General features: G+C 41.4%; 1 protein-coding gene and 1 long non-coding RNA gene across 3 annotated transcripts in view; one reads left to right on the top strand and one right to left on the bottom strand.

The window, feature by feature from the left end:
* The window catches only part of LOC147251472 (uncharacterized), a 117,426-nt gene that overhangs the window by 13,468 nt on the left and 83,580 nt on the right, over positions 1 to 20,378 (bottom strand). Inside the window, exon 3 of the long non-coding RNA XR_015118955.1 lies at positions 13,627 to 13,804. This is a non-coding gene — a long non-coding RNA (uncharacterized LOC147251472). The remainder of the gene's footprint in view (positions 1 to 13,626; positions 13,805 to 20,378) is intronic.
* The window catches only part of fstl5 (follistatin-like 5), a 157,340-nt gene that overhangs the window by 134,356 nt on the left and 2,606 nt on the right, over positions 1 to 20,378 (top strand). For both annotated transcript variants that reach the window (XM_086222213.1, XM_086222214.1), the window contains exons 11-15: positions 3,340 to 3,366; positions 3,592 to 3,710; positions 8,838 to 8,987; positions 11,553 to 11,660; positions 13,652 to 13,776. In XM_086222213.1, the coding sequence (XP_086078339.1) occupies positions 3,340 to 3,366; positions 3,592 to 3,710; positions 8,838 to 8,987; positions 11,553 to 11,660; positions 13,652 to 13,776 (529 nt within the window). The remainder of the gene's footprint in view (positions 1 to 3,339; positions 3,367 to 3,591; positions 3,711 to 8,837; positions 8,988 to 11,552; positions 11,661 to 13,651; positions 13,777 to 20,378) is intronic.

Raw genomic sequence — 20,378 nt, 5'->3', positions numbered from 1 at the left:
TTGAACGAAATACAGAAAAGTGAGCTGTAGGTGTTCTTCATCCATTCTATCGCTGGGTTTTTATCTCTCCGTGTCTCCCAAAGAGAGAAATGTATTTTTCAAACTTGGATGTTTCAAGCTTTCTCCTGTAACTTGTTTTTTTTTTAGGGATTTTTCCTCCAAGGATTAAGTCTTTTGAATACTTTTCCTCTTAAAGCGATGATACAGCCTTCAGTCCTCCACAGAATTCCAGCTTTAATTCTAGTGCTGTCATTCCTGTTATTTTGAAAGCTTCCTCACTCTACCTGACTGTAGATAGGACTGCCAGGTACTGAAGTTAGCCCCCAGCCCTCAAACTCACTCAAATAAATGCAGGGCTGTTTTTTTCTAAGTGACCTAAAAGCTGTTCAAATTTAGACTGTTTGCTGGTTTCCGAATTGATGAGTTCAATATGAAAGGTGACGGAGCGTTTGCTCATTCAAGACGGAGAAGTGTGCTCTTGAAACATTTGTGTCATCTCTTTGCCGATTTGCCATTAAAATGGGTATAAATAACATGTATAAGTGTGACCGGTTCTACTGTAGAACTGTAGGAAAGCCAAGTCACCTGCATTTGCTGGCTGGTTTGAATCAGACGTACAATATCTCAGGATTCCTTCATGATTTATCCTTGACTGTGTCATTTTTGCATTTTCCAGATATTTTATAGAAATTGTACCTTGCAAATCCAATACAAGTATTGTGTATCCATAACTGTGTTTTGAGGTAAAGGTGAACTTGGATATAGAATTGTAATAAAAACCTGAACTCAGACAGCATACCTCTGCAAAGGAGTCTCCAGCGTCAACAAAATCAGGTCTTTAATATGCTTTTGGACTGGCTAGAAATACTGGTCCAGATTACCAATCTAGAACACAGTCGAGACAATTTCCAGAAGCAGAGCTCAATATCGCTTGTCGCTACAACCTGCCAGTGGCCCAGATCAGTCTTCAGGATCCAGGATCTATGATCTGATCTAGATGACCTCTGAAAGTTTCTCACGTCTTCCTGGCCTCCACCAAGTTTTCAAACAAAAGCCATATTTCTCAGCTAACAAACAACAAACAAACTTGCTGCATGTATTCAAAATCTCTTCTGCAAAAGAAAAATGTGACTCCAAATTCTTACTTTTCTCCCTTCCGGGGCTAAAGACTGTATTTATAACCTCTAACTTGAACCCAAAACCCACTGTGCTTTATTGTGAGGGAAAAGAAAGGTACAGTAAGCCTGTCCCCTAATGCTATATTTGTAGCACTGGATCATAAGTTAAAGAAAAACCTAAAGAGAAACTTGCACTCTTTCTTTTGGGGAATCAATAAATGCACTATTCAAATAAACTACTTCAAGTTGAAGAATTACAAAGAAAAGGAAGGTGTTGAATAAAGGGAACCCGTGTGAGAGCTGCTGATCTTCAGGTTTTATGAGATCTAGTAAAGAATCAAAGCAGAGAGTCCTGAGGCATCTTAATCCAGACCTGCGTATCCTTTAAGTGGGTGTTGGCAGGTTCATCTACAGTAGAATCTTACTTTGGTGCCAGAAAGCATGAGATGTACCTGATGAAAGGCATTACCCTGACAGAATATTTGTTTCAGTGCAGATGAAGAAAGAGAACAAAGACGTTTCTCTTCTCTTTTGCGTCTTCGCTCCAACTGACTGACACTCAAGCTTTTTCAGTCATAGGCAGTTTGTGCTTACAAATCTTTTAAACTCTGCAGTGCTCTATGTTGCCCATAAACTTCTGGGATAATCCATACGGTGGGAAGTGATACATATTGCATTTGAGTCTATTGTGACCCAATTAATCTTCCTATATTATGCGTTCGCTGTTTTCTGCCATGCCACTGTGGTGAACACCACAGGCTGTTTGGCCCACTGTCGCAGCGGTGCGCTCTTATAAACAAATTGAATTTATGTAACCTTGCTGACGGGGAGGAACTGCAGAGTCCAGGCTGGCCAGAGAGCGTGGCGTTCCCTGCGTCTGCAGCCCAGCAGAAACACAGTTATTATGGGGAGAAAGAGTGAACTCACTGCCGACAGTGGCAGCCAGCTTGTTTTGTTATATGGATGATGAAGTTGATGTATGGGCCCCTTGTATGCGCAGAACAGCCACAGTCTTTCTGCCAAGTGATGAATAGCATCAATACCATGGGCTATTGGGAAAGATGAGGGCACACAAGATCTCATCTCAACCCTCCTTTTCCATTTTCCTTATTTTTCCATCCTTTGCACATCTCAAATTATATTGGTTTTTTGTTTAGGCCCCTCCTCCTCCCCCTCCCTCGTCCTTCTATCTACAGACGACTCCTTTTGTGTAACTTTTAATGAGCTAAAAGGTATGCAAGAGTGCACAAGAAACACTTGACAAAGCACTTTTGAAAGATTAAGGTTGACTAACGGCGCACTGGTGTCTAGTTGTCTTTGTCTCCCACTTTTCTTTCTCTGCATTTGTCTACCCCAGCAAGAGGCTGAGGGAATGAGCATTGCAATAGAGGGGAGATTAGAATCGGATGTGAATTGGGCTGAAGATTGGTTTGTGGACTGAAAATGGAAGATGGAATGGAAGCAGAGGGAAGACTGGGGGACAGATGAACAATGAGAAGGAAGGTCACTGCTAAAAGTCAAAGTGCTGTAGAATTTGCTCTGACATTTGCATGGAAAATAACTTAATGATGGCTACTTTTTTTTTTTTTTTTTTACCACATCACTCTTTTTCTTATAATTCTAAATAATCTTTTCTCTCCGAGTGCCCTGCGTGTGCCTCGAGAGCCAGCAGCCCGTCTGTGTTTTACCCATTAAAGCACTCAGAATTTTATGCAGCTTTCTTTTCACATTTCACATCATAAGTCACCTCTAAATGACTTTAATGACAAACTATCTGTTATGGAAGCGATAAATGGTTTTGTTATTAATCCCCACACTAATGACTTGTGAAAATCATCTGAGCCTGAAACCTGTGAAGTACTCATCGCGTCCAAGGTGGCTTATCCCTAACACTCATATTGATGGATGATTATCTAGTGCTCCAGATTTTTTATGTCACCTCTCTATATGGGTTGCAGCGTCCAAAAATCATAAACTGGTTTATAGTACTTGCACTTTGTTGCCTGCACTCTATTTTCCAGTGTTTGGTATCAAATTATTTCCAAGTCGAGCACTCTATCGATTATTTGTTGCACTAGATGTCAGGGAGACAGTTTCTATAAAACTTTGATGCGGTCTGCTTTCCTGTTTGCCTCAATAGTGTTTAGATGTTAGCTCTCACAAAGGGACCCTATTGATTCTCACATTTATGTTGTGCTTTCCTCTTTTTCCTCCTTCACAGTGGCAAATATTCTGTGGCGAGAGGAAGGTATGTCTGCGTCTGCCGCACTGTAGCAGCATTCATTAAACTGAGTTAATTGAATTTTTGTAATGGGGTTAGTGAACTGTGATGAGGAGGATTAAATGATTTGATGCTTTAGAAGTAGATAATGTTGTTTCTTTGCAAATACTCCCATTGTGCAGCGTCATCCAGCCTATTTCAGGTAAATAACAGGACCCTTTTTTGTTGTTGTTTTTTTCATCTTTCTTCCAGGTCTTGGCATTGGAAACATGTTCTATGTGTTTTATGAAGACGGCATTAAAGTCATCCAGCCGGTGGCATGCGAGATACAAAGACATATTAAGCCCAGCGAGAAGCTGTTGGCTCTGCAGGTGAGACGTTCAATGACTCGCTTTTATAATGATTCGTTTTAAGTTTAACTGTGCGAGTTAGAACTCTGAGTAGGAGCTCTTTGGCACAGGTCGTCCTTTGTAATGTACTATAGAGCCTCAAAACAAAGGAGCTGCTGATCTCAGAGGTATTTCCCCCGTATTTTCTGTTCTCTCTCTGAAAGTTATCTGTAGTACTATTCTTCATGCTTCTCAGCTTAGAAACAGGAGAGTCTCTTGGACAGTGTAATGACGAAAAAAGTTGATATTAAGAAATATACATACATATTCATGAAAAACACACATAAATACAGTTTAAATAGACTTGAAACAGTAAGGATAACAGGATGATGATGATGAATTGTGCACATTAAATGCAACTAAAGGGAACTTGACTTAAAGTGATCCAACTTCAAACAAGAAAATCACAAACTTAGGACAGCTTGAGGCTTTGTTAAATGACTGTTTGCATGTCACTCGTGACCACGGGACATGAAGGACGGAGCACAGAGAGGTGCACAGACCAGGCCTTTCACCAGGAAACACAATTTATCAGGTTCCCTTGTCTCTGAGTTGATTAGATTTTGGTTAAATGACTGGAATAAGATCTGTAAGAACATGGCACAGAGCTGTGATATAGAGCGCTATCTACCTGGCGACAAATGACAAAAATTAGCAACAAAGTGGCAATTTTAGCTAGAGAGTAGTAGAATTTTAACACAACCAGTAATTCGTTGGACATGAGCTAGATCCGCGGGTTCCAATCTTGACACATTGTATTCTATAGTAACACTATAATAGATTATAGAGCTGTTAATGCGTGGCTTCTGCTGGGTGCTGTCTAGGTCAGTGTGCATCGCTTTACACAGACAGAGGGTAGTAAAGTGGTAGAGTGCATGCAGACTGTACAGGTGGATAGTGAGTGGGGGCAGGGCTGACTGAACGCTGTTAAGAAATACGTCTAAAAGATTCTCAGTCATCCAGAAAGGCCAGGTCAATGCTTTGAGATTACTGTGTCATGTTTTGCTATTATATATGCCATTACGTCCCATTACACATTATATATATATATATATATATATATATTTGCAGTGAGCTGTTGAGCTGCCGAGCATGAGCCACTTTTCCTACAAAATACCCCCAATAATGTGATGTAAGAGTTCTACTTGAGTGAATGGCTTTACTTCGCAGCTTTACCCATAACAACATGTCAATCAGAACTTTGTTAAATTTACACTGCAGCCATGTTAACTTGAGTTACCTTGAATTTAAGCGAGACAACGTACATCTATGTTGCTAAAGTTCAAACTGTTCCTGCATGGAAACAGGAAAGAGTGCTAAATGATAAAAAAAAAAAAAACCTGATATCCTGTGATGCATCATAAGATTTATCCTTTGAGCTCAGCGGCAGGCGTCTGAAGTGTCTTGTTGTTTCGTCTTTTGTAGCTGCAGAAATCAATAATTAGCAGCCTGAATAGTTTGTGCTGGGATTTAGCTCAGATTATTATGCAGATGCTGATGAGCAGGTATAAGGATTCTGCTCAACAGGATTTAACAAAATATCTGTTTTGTTTTGTTTTGTTTTGTTTAGCAGCAGTTAGCAAATCCATTCACCAGTTAGTCACTCATTTTGTCTAACATTAGATGCTGTGCGGGTACTGTACAATTGATTTCGCAAAAACAAAGAGAGTAAACGCTCTTATAAAACAGCTGCCAGCTGAAGTCGTGGTGTCATCTGAAAACAGAGAGGTGAGAGGAGTCTTCGCCGTGGTGTCGTCGCTTTACTATCCTTTAATATAAAAATATTGATCAATACTGCTTTATAATTGATAGTCGCACGGATCCGTGTGTTGTTACAGCTCTCAGCGGAATCTTTACACCCAGCCTCCCCGCTGAAACACCATTAATCACCAAAGCTTCCAAGCAGTAAAATATTCAATAGATACCTGTTAGATTTACATGTGTTCTTGAATGGGCCCTTTCTTCCGAGCTGCTTCTCGTCCAAGAACCCCCGCTGATTGGATGGCTGTTATACAGGAAGCCATGCCATGAATGCAAAAGAATCAGCCAAACGATCCTCGGAGGGGTGTATTTGTATTAGGATATCAATCAAGGCGATGCCAGTTCCAGTGCTGTCTGGGGGAATTGCTGTGTGAACACATAAACCTGCTTACAGCATGGCGCTCACGTTTCCTCCATCGTAAAGGACCATTGATTGATTTGTTTATGGTAATCACTCAACCAATCCATTATCCTTAACTGCTATGGAGTGTTTTACCGGGATACATGCAGTATCAGGAGAGACATTGTCCAATTGTAAAGTCACTCCAGGAAGTATCTTATACTTTGAGACAGACTATTTAAAAGGTAGCATCGGGGGTAATGAGATTATTCTTGCTAGATTCATGGAGCAAAGCATAAAGGTATGTGTTGGATGTGGGATGTTTCTAACATACAGCGCTTATTATTAATTTCTTTTTCAAAATACAAACTGGCCATTCTTGGTCTTTACTTTGATTTTTTTCAAGCAGAATATGTACTTCTGAATATCAGCAAGAATTGAAATTTAAAAAAAAAAATGCTTACAGTCTTGATCTACATCCTTCCCTTTACTTTTTATGGGGAAAAAAATGAGCATACATATATGGTGACAGTCATGCGTACTATTTGGTCCAAAAGGAGACGTGACACCAGGTTGCATGCAGGAAAAAATATAGTTGGCGTCTCAAAATCTGATTATATGTAAAAGGACAAACTTGAGCTGAGCAATCTGTGTTGAAATATTTAGGAAATACATGATTTAAGCTTTAAATATTCCTTAATGTTGCTTTGGCGACTGCAGATACATGGTGGTACAATATAGTGGACTCGTTCATGATCATGTACTGTATGTAGAGGTGAGGGGCCCATCCTTTAAACGCAAGTCTCAAATCCAAGTAGGGATGGGCATCTGAGGACACTTTTCTCATTAATTATTGAGAAAACTAATCAAACTTCAAAATTTGATATCTTTTTAATAACAAAAACACCTTTGACAGCACGCACTTCCTCAATTAAATGTTTATTTCAAGACATTATAATCCAACAACAATCTCCTTTAATCAGTTAGTGTCCTGGGAGGAAAAACAAACAAACCCCCAAACATTAAAGACATGTGGCGCTCCTACATGCGCTGAGCCAGACCTCCTCACAATGATTGAATGCACTATGATCACAACTTAGCCTCTTTTAGACACGAGTCATCATCGGGGTCATTTTGTGTTGTCATTACAGGAGATATTACGATATTTACTATAATCTTGGTCCTTTTTTGTCCATCTCAAAATGGTCCCACCTCAAACTCCGACATGTGTCATGCTAACTCTCCTTACCTGCAGCTGAGTCAAAGATCTTACCATGGCGAGAAGACAATTACTCGCTCCACTGCAGTATCGGCGTGCAGCAGCAGAGCTCACTAGACGAGTGGGCAAACACGCAGTAACTTGTCAAGGAACTTAATGAAGCTACGTTTGACTCCACATTTCATTCTGGGGACTTATTCTGGGCTGTTCTCATTGACATATTTAGGCCAAAATGGCGGCAGTGCTGTTTGTCAAAAAAGCATGGGAGTTTACCCTCTTGGGCTTTTATACTCTTTGGCTGAGCATTCAGTTTTCTCTGTCTCGGCTGGTTGTTGCCAAGTTGTGAAATTCATTTCTTTTAAGAGATGCAAAAGTCAGGTCGATCAAAACTTCATCAGATCAATCATATATTACTCACCCCCATCCAGAGTGATTATTCACTAATGACATGGCTTAAACAAATGCACCTAAATTTACATACCCTTCACATATCGTCCTCCACACTCGCAGGTGTTGTTTATATGGTTATTTATCTTTGTGTCTGATAAAGAGATGAGGGATCTTGTTTCTGGCGTGGAGCCACCACTACCTCATGCCATGTGCATTAAGGATTTTTAATGAATCCATACACAATGAACAGTATGTTGCTGTGTATCTGTGGAGCCCATTTCCATAATAAAGGGAAAACATATCTGCGTGGTGTTCGGCGGTTGTCAGTTTCCTCATAAATCACACACGTGCCACGCACCCACACACACGTACAGACAACTCACAAACATAAGGAGGATGATAGCCGCGGCCGCGCAGCCCCTCAGCTGGGCCTCAACTGTTCAGTTTCCCCTAAAGGTGCATATTTATTTGTAGTCATGCAGCACAAAAGGACCAGGCTGGGTCTGCAGGGGTCTCAGAGGGTTCAATACTAATGGCACAGCGACAACTTTATCAAGGGCAGGGACGGCTTTTATCACCAACCTGTTTTAGATCACACACACCAATAGATTGCATCTTCAACTGGACAATTCAGGACAAATACAGCTTCAAACAAGTGAAACACTATCATTTGTTTAGCGCTTTGCATCTTGAAATGACCTCCTTCGCAAGGTGTCATTGTAGCGCAGCTTAACCCGCTGCGGTGAAAAATACAAGGGCGAACAATGAGAGGAGGACGACACATGAGATGAGATGAGATAAATTCTGTCCGTGTTGCTGCAGCTCATCCCTGGTAAGATTCAATGAAGTTCATACATATGCTGCTCTAACTGAGAGAAGTTAGCCTGTGGGAAGGCACCTGCCATTCCACTGCCTCAGTGGTTATAAATATGAAAGGGAGAGTTCATCGGAGCCCCTCGTTTATCCTTACTGGCCAGCAGCTCCCTCAATTGCCCAACAGTCTGGAACAGATGACTGTGGAGAGCCTGCAGGCTTGGAAGGCTGGAGAGGAAGTGAAGGTGAGGGAAGCTCCAGCACCAGAGGGTCCACAAAAGTTCCGGGCCAGGATGGCAAGAGCTGCCAGGCCTGGAAGCAGAACAGCCTCGGCTCTTCTGAAGGCTTTGTTCCGTGGATTATGTGTGGACGAATAAGAGTGATTACAGAGATTTTGCAGGACCTTGTGAAGCTACAGTACGAATGTTAACATGACTAACATCAGCATGGCTGATAAGTCTGCAAGTAGTAAACAACACCGAATGACGGCGGGATGAAGATAATTGTTTTTTTAATGACACGTACTTCCTTGTGATATGAAAAACAATTAGTTCACCGCATGTGTATGTGTGCCTTTTTATTCCAGGAGGAAGTCTGTCCCAACTCAGCAGGAGAGGAAGTCCAGAAGTGTGTGTGGTCATCAGCGGTCAACATCAAGGACAAATTCATTTATGTGACACAGCCAACCTTGGATCGAGTGCTCATAGTTGACATCCAGTCTCAGAAGGCTGTCCAGGTAGCTAATATTCCCACTAAATCAGCTACATTTTCCAGCAACACTTCAATGAGGTCAGAGGAGTCAACATTTAAACACAAAGGGAAAAGAAGAAGAATCTCTCCTGCTTGTGCCTTTTGTAAAAAAGTAAAGGTTCGTTCTGACAGAAGTGAAAATCTCCTTCCATCTGTGCCAACAAGCCTCAAGGTTGCCAGAGTTTTTCTTTGACACGCTTTGTCAAACAGTTACATAAAGTCTCCACATCGACTGAACACAACATATTTCAAAATATGCTTTGATAAATCACTGCTCCATAAGGGTTTTCACTTCTACAATTGATTTTCATTGTAGGAAGAACATATTCCTTTCGTCATACCACCCCTAATACCCCAGATTGCATTGGGACAATACATAGTCCTTCATCCACAAACTCAATTATTTGACAGCACTGGTCCTGCACATTTGAAAAAGAAAAGTATCTATTTTTTGGGGGAAAATTGGATCAATCTGAAGCTGTCGACACGTGAATGAGGACCTCCAGTATTTTGGCGTCCATGTTATTTCCTGATATCTTATGACTGAATGTGGCTTATACGTTTAAGCAACATGATCCATAATCTTGTAAATGTCCATCAACAAGAGTAGCCAGCAGCTACAGTGCTTTGCAGGGAGTAAATATGAAATAAAAATAAGAATAAATGCCGCAAATGTCCAACATCTGGCTAAAAAAACGTATGATTTCTCATCCAAAAATAAATTACTTGTGATTTTTCTTTCTTGCATAAGTAAAAAAATGAAATCCAATAACAGGATTTGATGCTGGTTTTTGGTTCAGTGATGTTGAGCCACAGTGTTATTTGATGGTAACAGGATTTTGTCTCATCTGGATCCAAACTCTGGATTTCTCTCCATGTAAAACTGTGTTAGTTTGTCTGAAAGTTAGTCTGATCGTGAACGCTGACCTGCACCAGCTGCAGTGGCAGTCTAACGTGCCTTCTGAGCAGTGACATCAGCGTTCTCACCCTTAAACTAACTGTTACGCCCTAAGCCTTGACCCATCTTACACATGCTGCAGCTGTCGAGACTGACGCTTAACCTCCGCATTGATGTGGTCACCAACCCACCTATTCATGGAGACTGTAACCTGGCAACCCCTCATAGATATTGTAACATGGCAACCTCACAGTCTTCCTCACAGATGGTGTAAAAAGCTATCCACCTAGCAACATTTATTTTCCTGAGGGAGTTTCAGTTTGTGCAGCTGGCTCAGAAAGTAGCACCATTCCTGACGATATTGGGCACATTTCTAGCGAGCAGATCATCTGTGTCAGTGGGTTTTGAGGTGTGTCAGGTGAATCCAGGGTTGCTTAGATCCCCGCAGACCTTGCTGATACCATGAAGGCTGTTTACAGCTCACAGCCCTCAAGGGGACTTATTGCTGAGCAGGACGGTGTCCCAGAAACTGTCACAAGCTCATTACTCAGTCGCCTGGAGGTTCAGCTTCATTGCATTATATTAGCAGTTGCTAATTAACCACCTGAACCCATCTCGTCTCAAACAACAAGAGAGACAATATAGTAGTTCGATATATAGTATAGATATTGTTAATGTAATTGACATGCGTGTAAAGCTATAACAATAATTTAATAGCGTTTGGAAATTGGTCTCCATTTAAATGCAAAGTAGAGACTTTAATGAGCAGATTGTATTTTTTGGCTTTAAACCAATTAAATGCTAAGTGGAAGTGTTTGACATAGCGGTAATGTTTCCTCCGTGTCATCCTGACAGTCAGCGCTGAAGTTATACTAGCATATTGGCGGCGGATCTCGATAATCTTCCTCCGCCTGAAAGGAAATGTTAGTCGAGGCAGAAAGAACAGCACAAACACCTGTTTTCTCAGATGACAACATGCCCAGAGATTAGTTAGGATTCAAACGTTATTCACACTTTTTAATAACCCTCTCAGGAGCCGTTTACGCTCAGACCCTCAGTGATACAATGTATGTTTTGCCATGGTAAATAATATTATTAAGGCTCTGAAGCAGAGAAAATATAGGAATTAAGCGGCAGCTGATGGGAAGAGTCAGAATATGAGATTGCAATTGTTGTTTTGTTGAAGATCATTATTTTTCCGTGCAGTCAGAGAGGAGCCTCTGCCTCCTTCCCCCCCTCCACACTCAGGTGGACGTAATGCACGAGGAGCACTTTTCTGTCACACATGCCACGTCTATTGTTCTGTGCTGGAATATTGCCGCTGTGCATCACGGAAAGGATAAAGAGTGAGAGCAATTACCTCAGTGTGGTGAAGCAATTGTGTCTGTCGCCACTTGATTTGAAATGCAGCTTAACACCAAACACACCTTATACATAAAAAGACCACGTCCAGTCCCCCTTGTTAAAAGAAGACTTGCTCTTGTCAGTACTGATGCATTAGTGTGCTGGAAAACTTTTCAGAAGCATTACCAGAGCACATCAGACAGGGATCTCTTCAAAAGCGCTGTTTAAATTGCCTTGAATTGTTATTCTCTTGCTCTGCTGTCTTCAGGGGATTAGTTTGGCTTGATTTGGTTGTGTGTCGCCCTCCAGACGGTCAGCACAGACCCTTATCCTGTGAAGCTCCACTATGACAAGTCTCACGACCAGGTGTGGCTGCTCAGCTGGGGGGACATGGAGAAGAACTTCCCGACTCTTCAGGTATTTGGCTATGAAAACACAATCTAATTATATTAATTACTGATGAAGCAAGGTCAAGGAAATGCTTCATACCGAGTCCCTAAAGTCCCATAAGCTGATATTTTTCATCTTGTGTGCGGAAGATAATAAACAGGACTATCTTCCGGGACGTTAGGGGCTCCATGTGTTCAAGTCATCTGTGGAATATCAATGTGAGCTAATCATTTCAACTGAGTCAGATTACAGAGCTTAAAGCTGTTTCCCACCAGTGCGATATGAAAATGCAGTGGGGAAGACGGAAAATCTGCATGAAAATTTTCAGCACGATGAGGGTCTGGTGTGAATTATCCACACAAACACGATGCATCCTCTGTCTGGCGAAGGATGCGGGTTTTGTCAGTCTACTTCTTGTTATTTATTTCTCAAAATCTGCAAAATCATTGGTGTCTGAGCTCATTTCGGAGCTAACTGATGCTGCCATCAAGGCGAGCAGGTCCTAAAATGCAGCGCTCAGTGAACGGAGAGGACAGGAGTGACGAGTGATCAGACAAGACCAGGAATTACATGTACAGGGGCGGTGTAATGTAGTGAGAGGAAAACAGAAGAGTAGTGAGTACATTCAAAGCCCAAAGCACAAATTACAGACTAATGATAGCAACAGAATCACTTGACTTGCGGTCAGAATTTTTTTCAAAATATGTCTCTCAATGCTGATGAAACCATGATAATAATGGCGTATTACTGCTTTTATTTTGAAGGGGAAATCACACATTCGTGGTGATTTTGCAGACAGATCTCTCATTTCTTCATTACTGCTATAAAGAATGTGTCAAAAGTCAGTCAACACATCCCTTGGAAATACCTCCTAAATTGGCACAGAAACGTAAATAACCTATTATCAATTTTTATTCCTATAAGCAAAATCACAAATCTCATTTGCCTCGAGGGGCTTTATAATCCGTACCAATACAGCCTCCATAATTCGTTCCAAAACAAGGCAGAAAAAAAGTTTCATATGCTCTCGTTAAAGACCTAATGTTGGCCACAAAATATACTTTGTTTTGTCAAGAAAGCAATCGCGCCAGCCCCAAAAGCACAGCAGTCAAATTCTGATGGATTCGGTTCTCGTTACAACAAATAAAGCAACTTGTGCTGCATTTTGGTATATAACGCAAATACCTTTAAATTGCTTGAGGGAGCATTAACAGCCATTTGATGTGAATAGTGAGAAACAGGAGACGAATGTGGCATTCATCACTGCTGCCTCTGTGGTATTCTAATCACGCTGTCTTGTCCGATGAGGGCGATTGTGGTAACTTTTCACTTGTTTCCTGTTCTGTATACCAGCACAACATGTCATATGTTGATTTCCAGCATCTTAACTCATGTGTGGTAACACCCATATAAGGTGTTGGAATCATTCTTTCATCACGTAAAAATAAAAGCACCTTAGAGGCTGTGTAATTTCCAATCATGCTGTGAGTAGAACAAGCGTGTGCATCATGCCACAACTAGAGTCAGAGCATATATGACGAAAAATGATTCATTCCCATGTTTCCATTGAGAGATTCAGCTTCATCTGGCTCGTCATCGCCTGTACAGAAATTCATACTGAAGGGACACAGCCGCGGCAAATGTCTTTGTGCATTGTGGAACAATCAAAAGCAAAATCCTGCCTACACACAAGCATGCCTCCATGCATGCACAAGCATTATTTAGACAGCAACGACACATCACCTCCCACTGGGAAGCGCCAACATTTCAGCAACGAAGGAGTTTTATCTCAAATCAGCACATAAAAAGTAAAGATGCATTTGATAGCAGTACAGTCAGTGATGTATCACTCTTTTTAGGAATAAAATGCCTCCCAGAAATAAGTCGATTGCACAATTATTCTTTCACTTCTGGACGAGTTGCCTGTTGCAGTATGACCTAAATACTCAGCAGCGCAGTGTGTATTCATCCAGCTAATGTTAAAAACACCCACCTCCTTATCCTTTGGTGTTCACTAGGTGATCAATCAAGCAAGTGGAAGAGTGTCTCATCACACGGTTCACACGCAGCCAGTGGGCAGACGCTTCGACAGGGTGGATGACTTCTTCATTCCTGCTTCCAGCCTCATCATCAACCACATCAGGTGCGTCCACGGTGATTCAAGATCCCTCCTGATGCAAGATGATTTACAAATTACATTCAACTTGACATTTCATTTATTTTTAGGGCCTTTGTGTAGAGTTGTTTGCAGTAAGAATATATTTAATAGAATGATTTTCCACAGTGACCGATGTGAAAATTACAAGACCTTATATCATCTTGGTCCTCTGAATTCTCTCAGTTTTGGTACGTGATCCTGCCTTTAGCTAGTATTTGACTTGTTTTATATATAAAATTCAATTGTAAAATTAGATTTTAAGAACCCAGTGGTCTATTGACACAAAATGGTGAAATTGTATCCCCCTACAGAGCTCAGTAGTGAGATGCAGGGAATGAAAATCCCATTCACCCTCTCTGTAGAGGATTTGATTACGAGCCACAGCGTCGTAAACCATCCGAGGTCAGCTCACCACAAGATAGGAGAATGTGTAACGGTGGTGTGCTCTCCTCGCCAAGCCTCAAGTTCATCCTTGTATGAAGAAAAGCTCGATTTATTTGTGATTTCATGGAAAAGTACTGCACCACCCACAACCCTTAAGTGTACCAGTCTCTGATTGGTGGGATGCTACTGCTGAACTCCCCGGTTGTTTACATCAAAAACAACCGTGATTTCCCTTTAAAACGTGCTACATGTTTTTGAGAGAGATGAGATGAAGATAGAGGGAAGGATTATGGGATTGGTAATGGTTTATGGCAGAGGCTTTTGAGTTGTGAGGCGGACCTCGCCCGGGGGTTCCTGACAGTTTCAGGGGAGGCTCATTAAATGGAGGAGGGGGAATTTTAGTGTCCGAATCCAATAAATGACTCAGGACAAGTCGTTTTGGTATATTTGGGGTAGTCTAAAGTCAAGCAGAAGAAGTTGACTGTCTTTGTAATCAATTAACATAATGATCCTTTATTGGCCTCCAGAAATGAGGTAAAGTACAATGGCAGACATTGGGCACCTTACTCCAAGTTTTGGGGCCCACCATCTCTGACTCTGAAAACTCCTGGTTCATGGGATGAGTTGTTCCTTCACTCTTTAAATAACCTTTGCACTGTTTCGTTCATCCCTATCTTCTCAAGTTAAATATAATGTGGTCACATTCATCTGCTCATTGACTGGCATTGAAGTTCCAAGACTATTAAGATATTTCTGAAATGTCAGTCGATAAAATGAGTGGCGGATTCACGTCCATAGCTGAAACCGTTCATGTTGGTGGTCACTGTTGAGCTCGAGCAGGAGGAGGGAATAATTCAGACCATGGCCCTTTGTGCTGATGCCATCTCTGAACTGTTAAAGGTAGACACAGAGGGGACAATTAGCCCCTCCTTACCTCCAGCTCCAACATTTAGCCAATCATCAACCAAACACAGAGCAACGGGCTGCAGAGCAGATTAAAACTTTCACAAGTGGTGAGCTACAGTCACTTAATACGGACAGAGAAAGTTGGTCCCAAAGGTTTGACGAATGTCACAGAGAGGTCGAAGCTAAGCAGAAGGTCTAGCGGATTTCGAGATGTTTACGGTTGTCTTAAGACGAGGAGCAAGTTGTCCACTGTGTGTGTTGGGAATGTGGGTGGGGCAGGTTACTAGCACAGCTCTAATTAGATCCACAGAGACATGCAGGGAAGATTCCACTTCTCCCCCCCCAGTGTTGTGCTTGGAAAATGTTGTCTTTCCGTGACAGTAGTTTATTATTTTGCATGCCCTTCAAAAAGTAAAGTTGCTGTATGTAACAGTCACAGCTAAAAGTATGAAACATGCTCATCCTGTTACATTTAAACATTCATCATCATCATTTTTATACAAATTATATGCTATTAATGGCCTTGTGGGTTATGTGCAGTCTTAGAAGAGTTTATTAATCCAATACAAGTTTGAAATTTCCTCTACAGCTGCAGGCAGTTAACTAGAAAAGATGTTAGTCCAAATAAATATGGATGAAATGTTTCGGCACTATTAAGTATTTAATTTCATGTCTCAATATGATGATACAGTAAAAAAAAAAAAAAAAAAAGGACATTTGCAAGGAAATAAATTGAAAAAAGTTAAAATTTAACAACACGCAAAAGGGTTCAAAACCTGCCAAGTGGAGGTGCTTCATCAGGCTGACCAGAGTCCTGCTCAGTGATTTGCAGCACTGCCCTTGATGACCGAATACACCTGGAGATATTCAAGAGGAAGCAAAGCAAAAAAACAAAAACAAAAAAATGCTTCTTACACTTGCATATCTTGTATTTTGCCTACCAAACATCCCCCTCCATCACTGAGCGTTTCCAGACTGAGTCTTAAATTATTCATTGATGTGCTGCATTTAAGAGAAAATAGAGAAAAGTGGCACATTCAGACAGAGTTGGCTTGTTGGGCATGTAATTTAACTGCATTAAAAGGCACATTTCTGGATGAAAACAAGTGAATAAGTACATATACGAAGCATGCACACTTTAGATCTACATGTGTCTTTTTCTGATCTATACAATAAAAGGGAACAAATCAGATACTGCACAGCAAAAAAAAAAAAAAAGGGCATTTTTAGGAAAATTTATTTCATACACATATTTAAGCATTTTTCTGTATTCTTGATGAGAAAAACTGTCAGACAGCACCTGCGTTTGCTGATGAAGCAGAAAGACAGTCGGAGAGTGGGGAGGAGGGAGAGCACAGACTGAAACGGAGCCTTGACCCATCAAAGTCTGACAGAACTAAGTGTTTACTTTCCACTGACTGACACAAAGATTCAGTTAAAGACATCTGTCAGAATTAAAGATCAGAACTGCACCTCTTCCTTTGTACGGTGACAGATGGGAGAATCTGCAGGGGTAAATGACCAATTTGTGGTGTGAAGAGTTTGGGAACTGAAATGTTTTACTTCCACTTCTGAAAATGCTGGCCTCACTCAAAACTGGAGTGTGTGATGCAGTTTGAGGTTACTCCGGTCACCTGGAGGGTCATGGAGAAGATGTCTTTTTTTTTTTTTTTTTGCTGAGACAGTTGTATTGTATGACATCAAAGAAAAACTCTACATTCTGGCAAACAAATTTATGCATGAAGAGTGAAATTTGTGGCCGTCAGGAGGAGCAAATCTGAAATTTTTGAGAGCTATTAAATACCCTCCCCAGTGCTAGATAGCGTGTCTCCTCCAGCTCTTGACTGCTCACGTGTTTGCTTTATTCAAAGGAGTATGTTATATAATGATAACTGAAGGTGAAAATAGTATCTAAAGTTACAAATATTCAAAAGCATGTGCTGTGGTGTGCAAGCCAGAAGGTATTTCATTATATTGACCTACTTTTTTTGAGAAATGGTGCAGGACGAGTAACAGGACATTAAAAAAATAGAGAGAAGAAGAAGAAGAAGAAGAAGACAAGAATTTCCACGTATATTCTGCTTCTGCTGCCTCTACACATACAAATACTGGGTGTGGTGCATACACTGAGTACCCGTGCAGCCTTTTCTACAAAGACCAAAATGGAGAATCAATTAGTTGATTAAGCAACATGAGCAGTGCGTGAATGTGTAACAGAAATTCGGCAACTTCGGTGCTTGTGTGAATGACTAGGGACCCCCTCAGAACCTACTCTGAGAGCAAGCAGGAACTTCTGGGGGCCGTCATTCATTAAAACCATCGACTTGCCATCGGGCAACTCTGGATGTCAGCAATGTGCAAATGTGCTATTTCTTATTTTTACCCTCATCTACAGTTGCCTGCAGCTCAGGCAGCCCATACCTATTTTTCAAAAAAAAAAAAAAAAAAAATTCCAATGATTGCACAGACTGCCTTTTGGCAAAACAAGCAGAGCAAGATGTTGATTCTATGTTTTTGCGCTCGAGGATGGGTGAACAAGAATTGCTGTGTTATAGATAGATTTTACAGTGCAGCCTCAATCGTCACTCTGTTTTCTGTTCATGTGTTTTGCCTTTGGGATCTTTAAATGAATTGCAGTGCAAACATCATTTTTGGGTTAAGTGTTTAGACCAAGGCATTTCTATACTGGGAACAAACAAACGCACGCTGAAATGTATCAAATACTTATGGGATCATTCCGCAGAACAAGAGAGAGCCTTCTTCAGTGTATTCATCATTGGTATGAACAACAAATATCAGCTGTCAGTTTGTCTGCCAGTGAAATAACCCAGCTGTATACACATCAGACTGAGTCCAGACAATGTCTGATTATTAAATCATCACACATGAAAAATGCAACCAGCTGTTGGTGACACTAATCCTTCCAGAGAGGAGTAAGTGCACATCTGACTTCCAGCTCCCTATCACATCATCAAGAGCATGTGGGCACTACTTGGTCTGTCACGTTCAGAGAGTAAGACAAGCCGTTTCAGGATAGTTTGACAGGAAGTGGTCACAGTAAATGACTTGCTTGTTCTCCAAGTGGGGAAAGCTGAGGTTGAAGCAGCACAGTATGGCGTTTTCATACTGTAGTCAACATTCAAGCCTGCTCGGAACGTTGTAATGGTTAAATATGAAGTCAGTTATGTGCGACTGACAGTTGCATCTGCTTCAGATGTTGCACGCTCATCTTCACGCTGTTCTACACCCAACCCTTTGTGCTCCCCAGCAAAACAATGGAACGTCACCACGGCACAAAAGAGACATTGCAGATTGTGAGAAATTTAAAAGTCCAACATGGCTTCCACCGGAAATCAGAGACAATGACCAAAACGATACAGATCCAGCTTAGGGTATGACAAATGGATAGAACATCCTCTGGTGTGGTAATTCTTGATGAATCCACAGAAACAGCTTCAAGTGTCTTTTTTAAGATTTCATATAAAATATATCAACATGAAGCATTTCCCCACTTCCAAAAGCACCACCACTACTACAGAAGTGGAGTAAAATCCACTCTTATCTCTCAGCAAGTCTGTCAAACAGTGCACCGCTGAAGAAATTAATCGGTAACAGACCACTGACTTAGTGATGTGTGTGCCTGTGAATGAGTGAGAGAGAGACGGAGACAGCTGTGTGTGATATGCAATCTCCTGCTGAAGTACTGGGTAGATTGGATTCTTCGCCGCTAATTTGGTGTTAGAATCAAGGTTGTGGTTATAATCAAAGCCCCAACTGTCCAAGTGACACTCTGGTTTACCGTGAGGGGACCCGTAATGACGTGTTGGAGTGTAAATTAGCTGGGCTGAGGAAAACTCATGCACATTAATGAACTGCACATTACCATTGCAAACAAGTGAAGTGACTTGTTGCAGAGAGCAGATGTGGATTGGTGTGATGTTGCGCTGGCGTTGTATTAAAGGCTGATTTTGTACAACATATGTTCTGTTGTGGTCAAGTGTAAAAGGGAGGTGGGTACAGTAACTACTGTCACCGAATGATCGTCATGCAGCCTTCTTCAAATATAAATATATAACAAAAATCAATCCTACAAAGTTCACCAGTCCTGAAATTAATTATAGAGACTTGTGTGCGTGCCTCGCCGCTCGCTGGCTGTCTGCAACTGGGTGGTCTTCCGTGATGACAAGAGTCTGGATGTAACCTTACGTACGTGGGTGAACCAAGTTGAGGTTTGCCGCTGGCTGGAAGTGTCCGTAGAGTTTCAGCATGAGATGTTGTCATGTCAAAGCCGTGAGGTCCTGCGAGTGGGAAGCTAACATTTAACCGACCGCTCACCAGCAGTCCACAGCCACAACAGCTTAACGTTTGGCTGGCAGTCGGCTTTTATCGATCAAATGACCACGGATTAAACATTTCAATACCTACATTTCTGAATCAAGATACTTCAACTGTACATACATGTAAACAGCAGCGCTACAGCGAGAGCAGCAGGATTCCTCCTCTTTTACTGAAGAGAACACTTGCAGAGGCCCCCTCAAATCAAATCCATGTACTTTTTTAGATGTCTCAGCAATGAAATTCACTTTCATCTCTATAATGAATCTATCACTGCATTTATAGAAAGAAAAACAGAATTTCTGTACCATGAATAAGACAATCGTCCAACAGCTGAATGGCAAACTACTAGACAGAGTCTCAAACTGGGGTTTGATCAGCACTCCCCACAAATAAAAGAGTGTTAGCGAGTTCTTTTGTGTTCAAGCTTGTAACTCAACACGCATTTTCTCCATGACATCTGCAAAACCTGAGACTGAAGTCCTCCATTGTATGACCCAGTACAGCTTCCTGCCTGGACCCAGAAGACAAAACAATCTCTGGATCAATGATTCCCTCAACAGGGATGATAATGTGCTCTATGGCTTTCACGCAGCCGTTTTCGGTTCACAGGCACAGACAGCTTGATGTTCAAATGGCATAAAAGATGAATGATGGCAAGATTGAACTGCCTGTCAGCATCGATCAGCTGGTTTTCACATCTAATTGAGGCCTGTCAGCTCCATGCATATTCCCTTTCTACCTTGTCCAGCTGTTAAAATGTGATGCGCAATTCTTCTGGATTTTATTGTGAATAGCATTATCAGTGATCCATGGCCACACGTAGAACTGATATTTCTATTGGTGAGGTGGGGAGGATGCGTGACTGCCAGTATGAAGATTGTCAGGGACCAGAATTTAGCAGTTAAGGTGGTGACATGAACTTCTCAGCCGCATTTGTTTTCAGAACATTTATTTAAAAT

The sequence above is a fragment of the Aulostomus chinensis genome, chromosome 13 (genome assembly GCF_037954235.1).
Source record: "Aulostomus chinensis isolate RoL2024-O1b breed Wild chromosome 13, RoL_Achi_v1.0, whole genome shotgun sequence".
NCBI lineage: Eukaryota > Metazoa > Chordata > Actinopteri > Syngnathiformes > Aulostomidae > Aulostomus > Aulostomus chinensis.
This window is presented reverse-complemented; position numbering and strand designations above follow the sequence as displayed.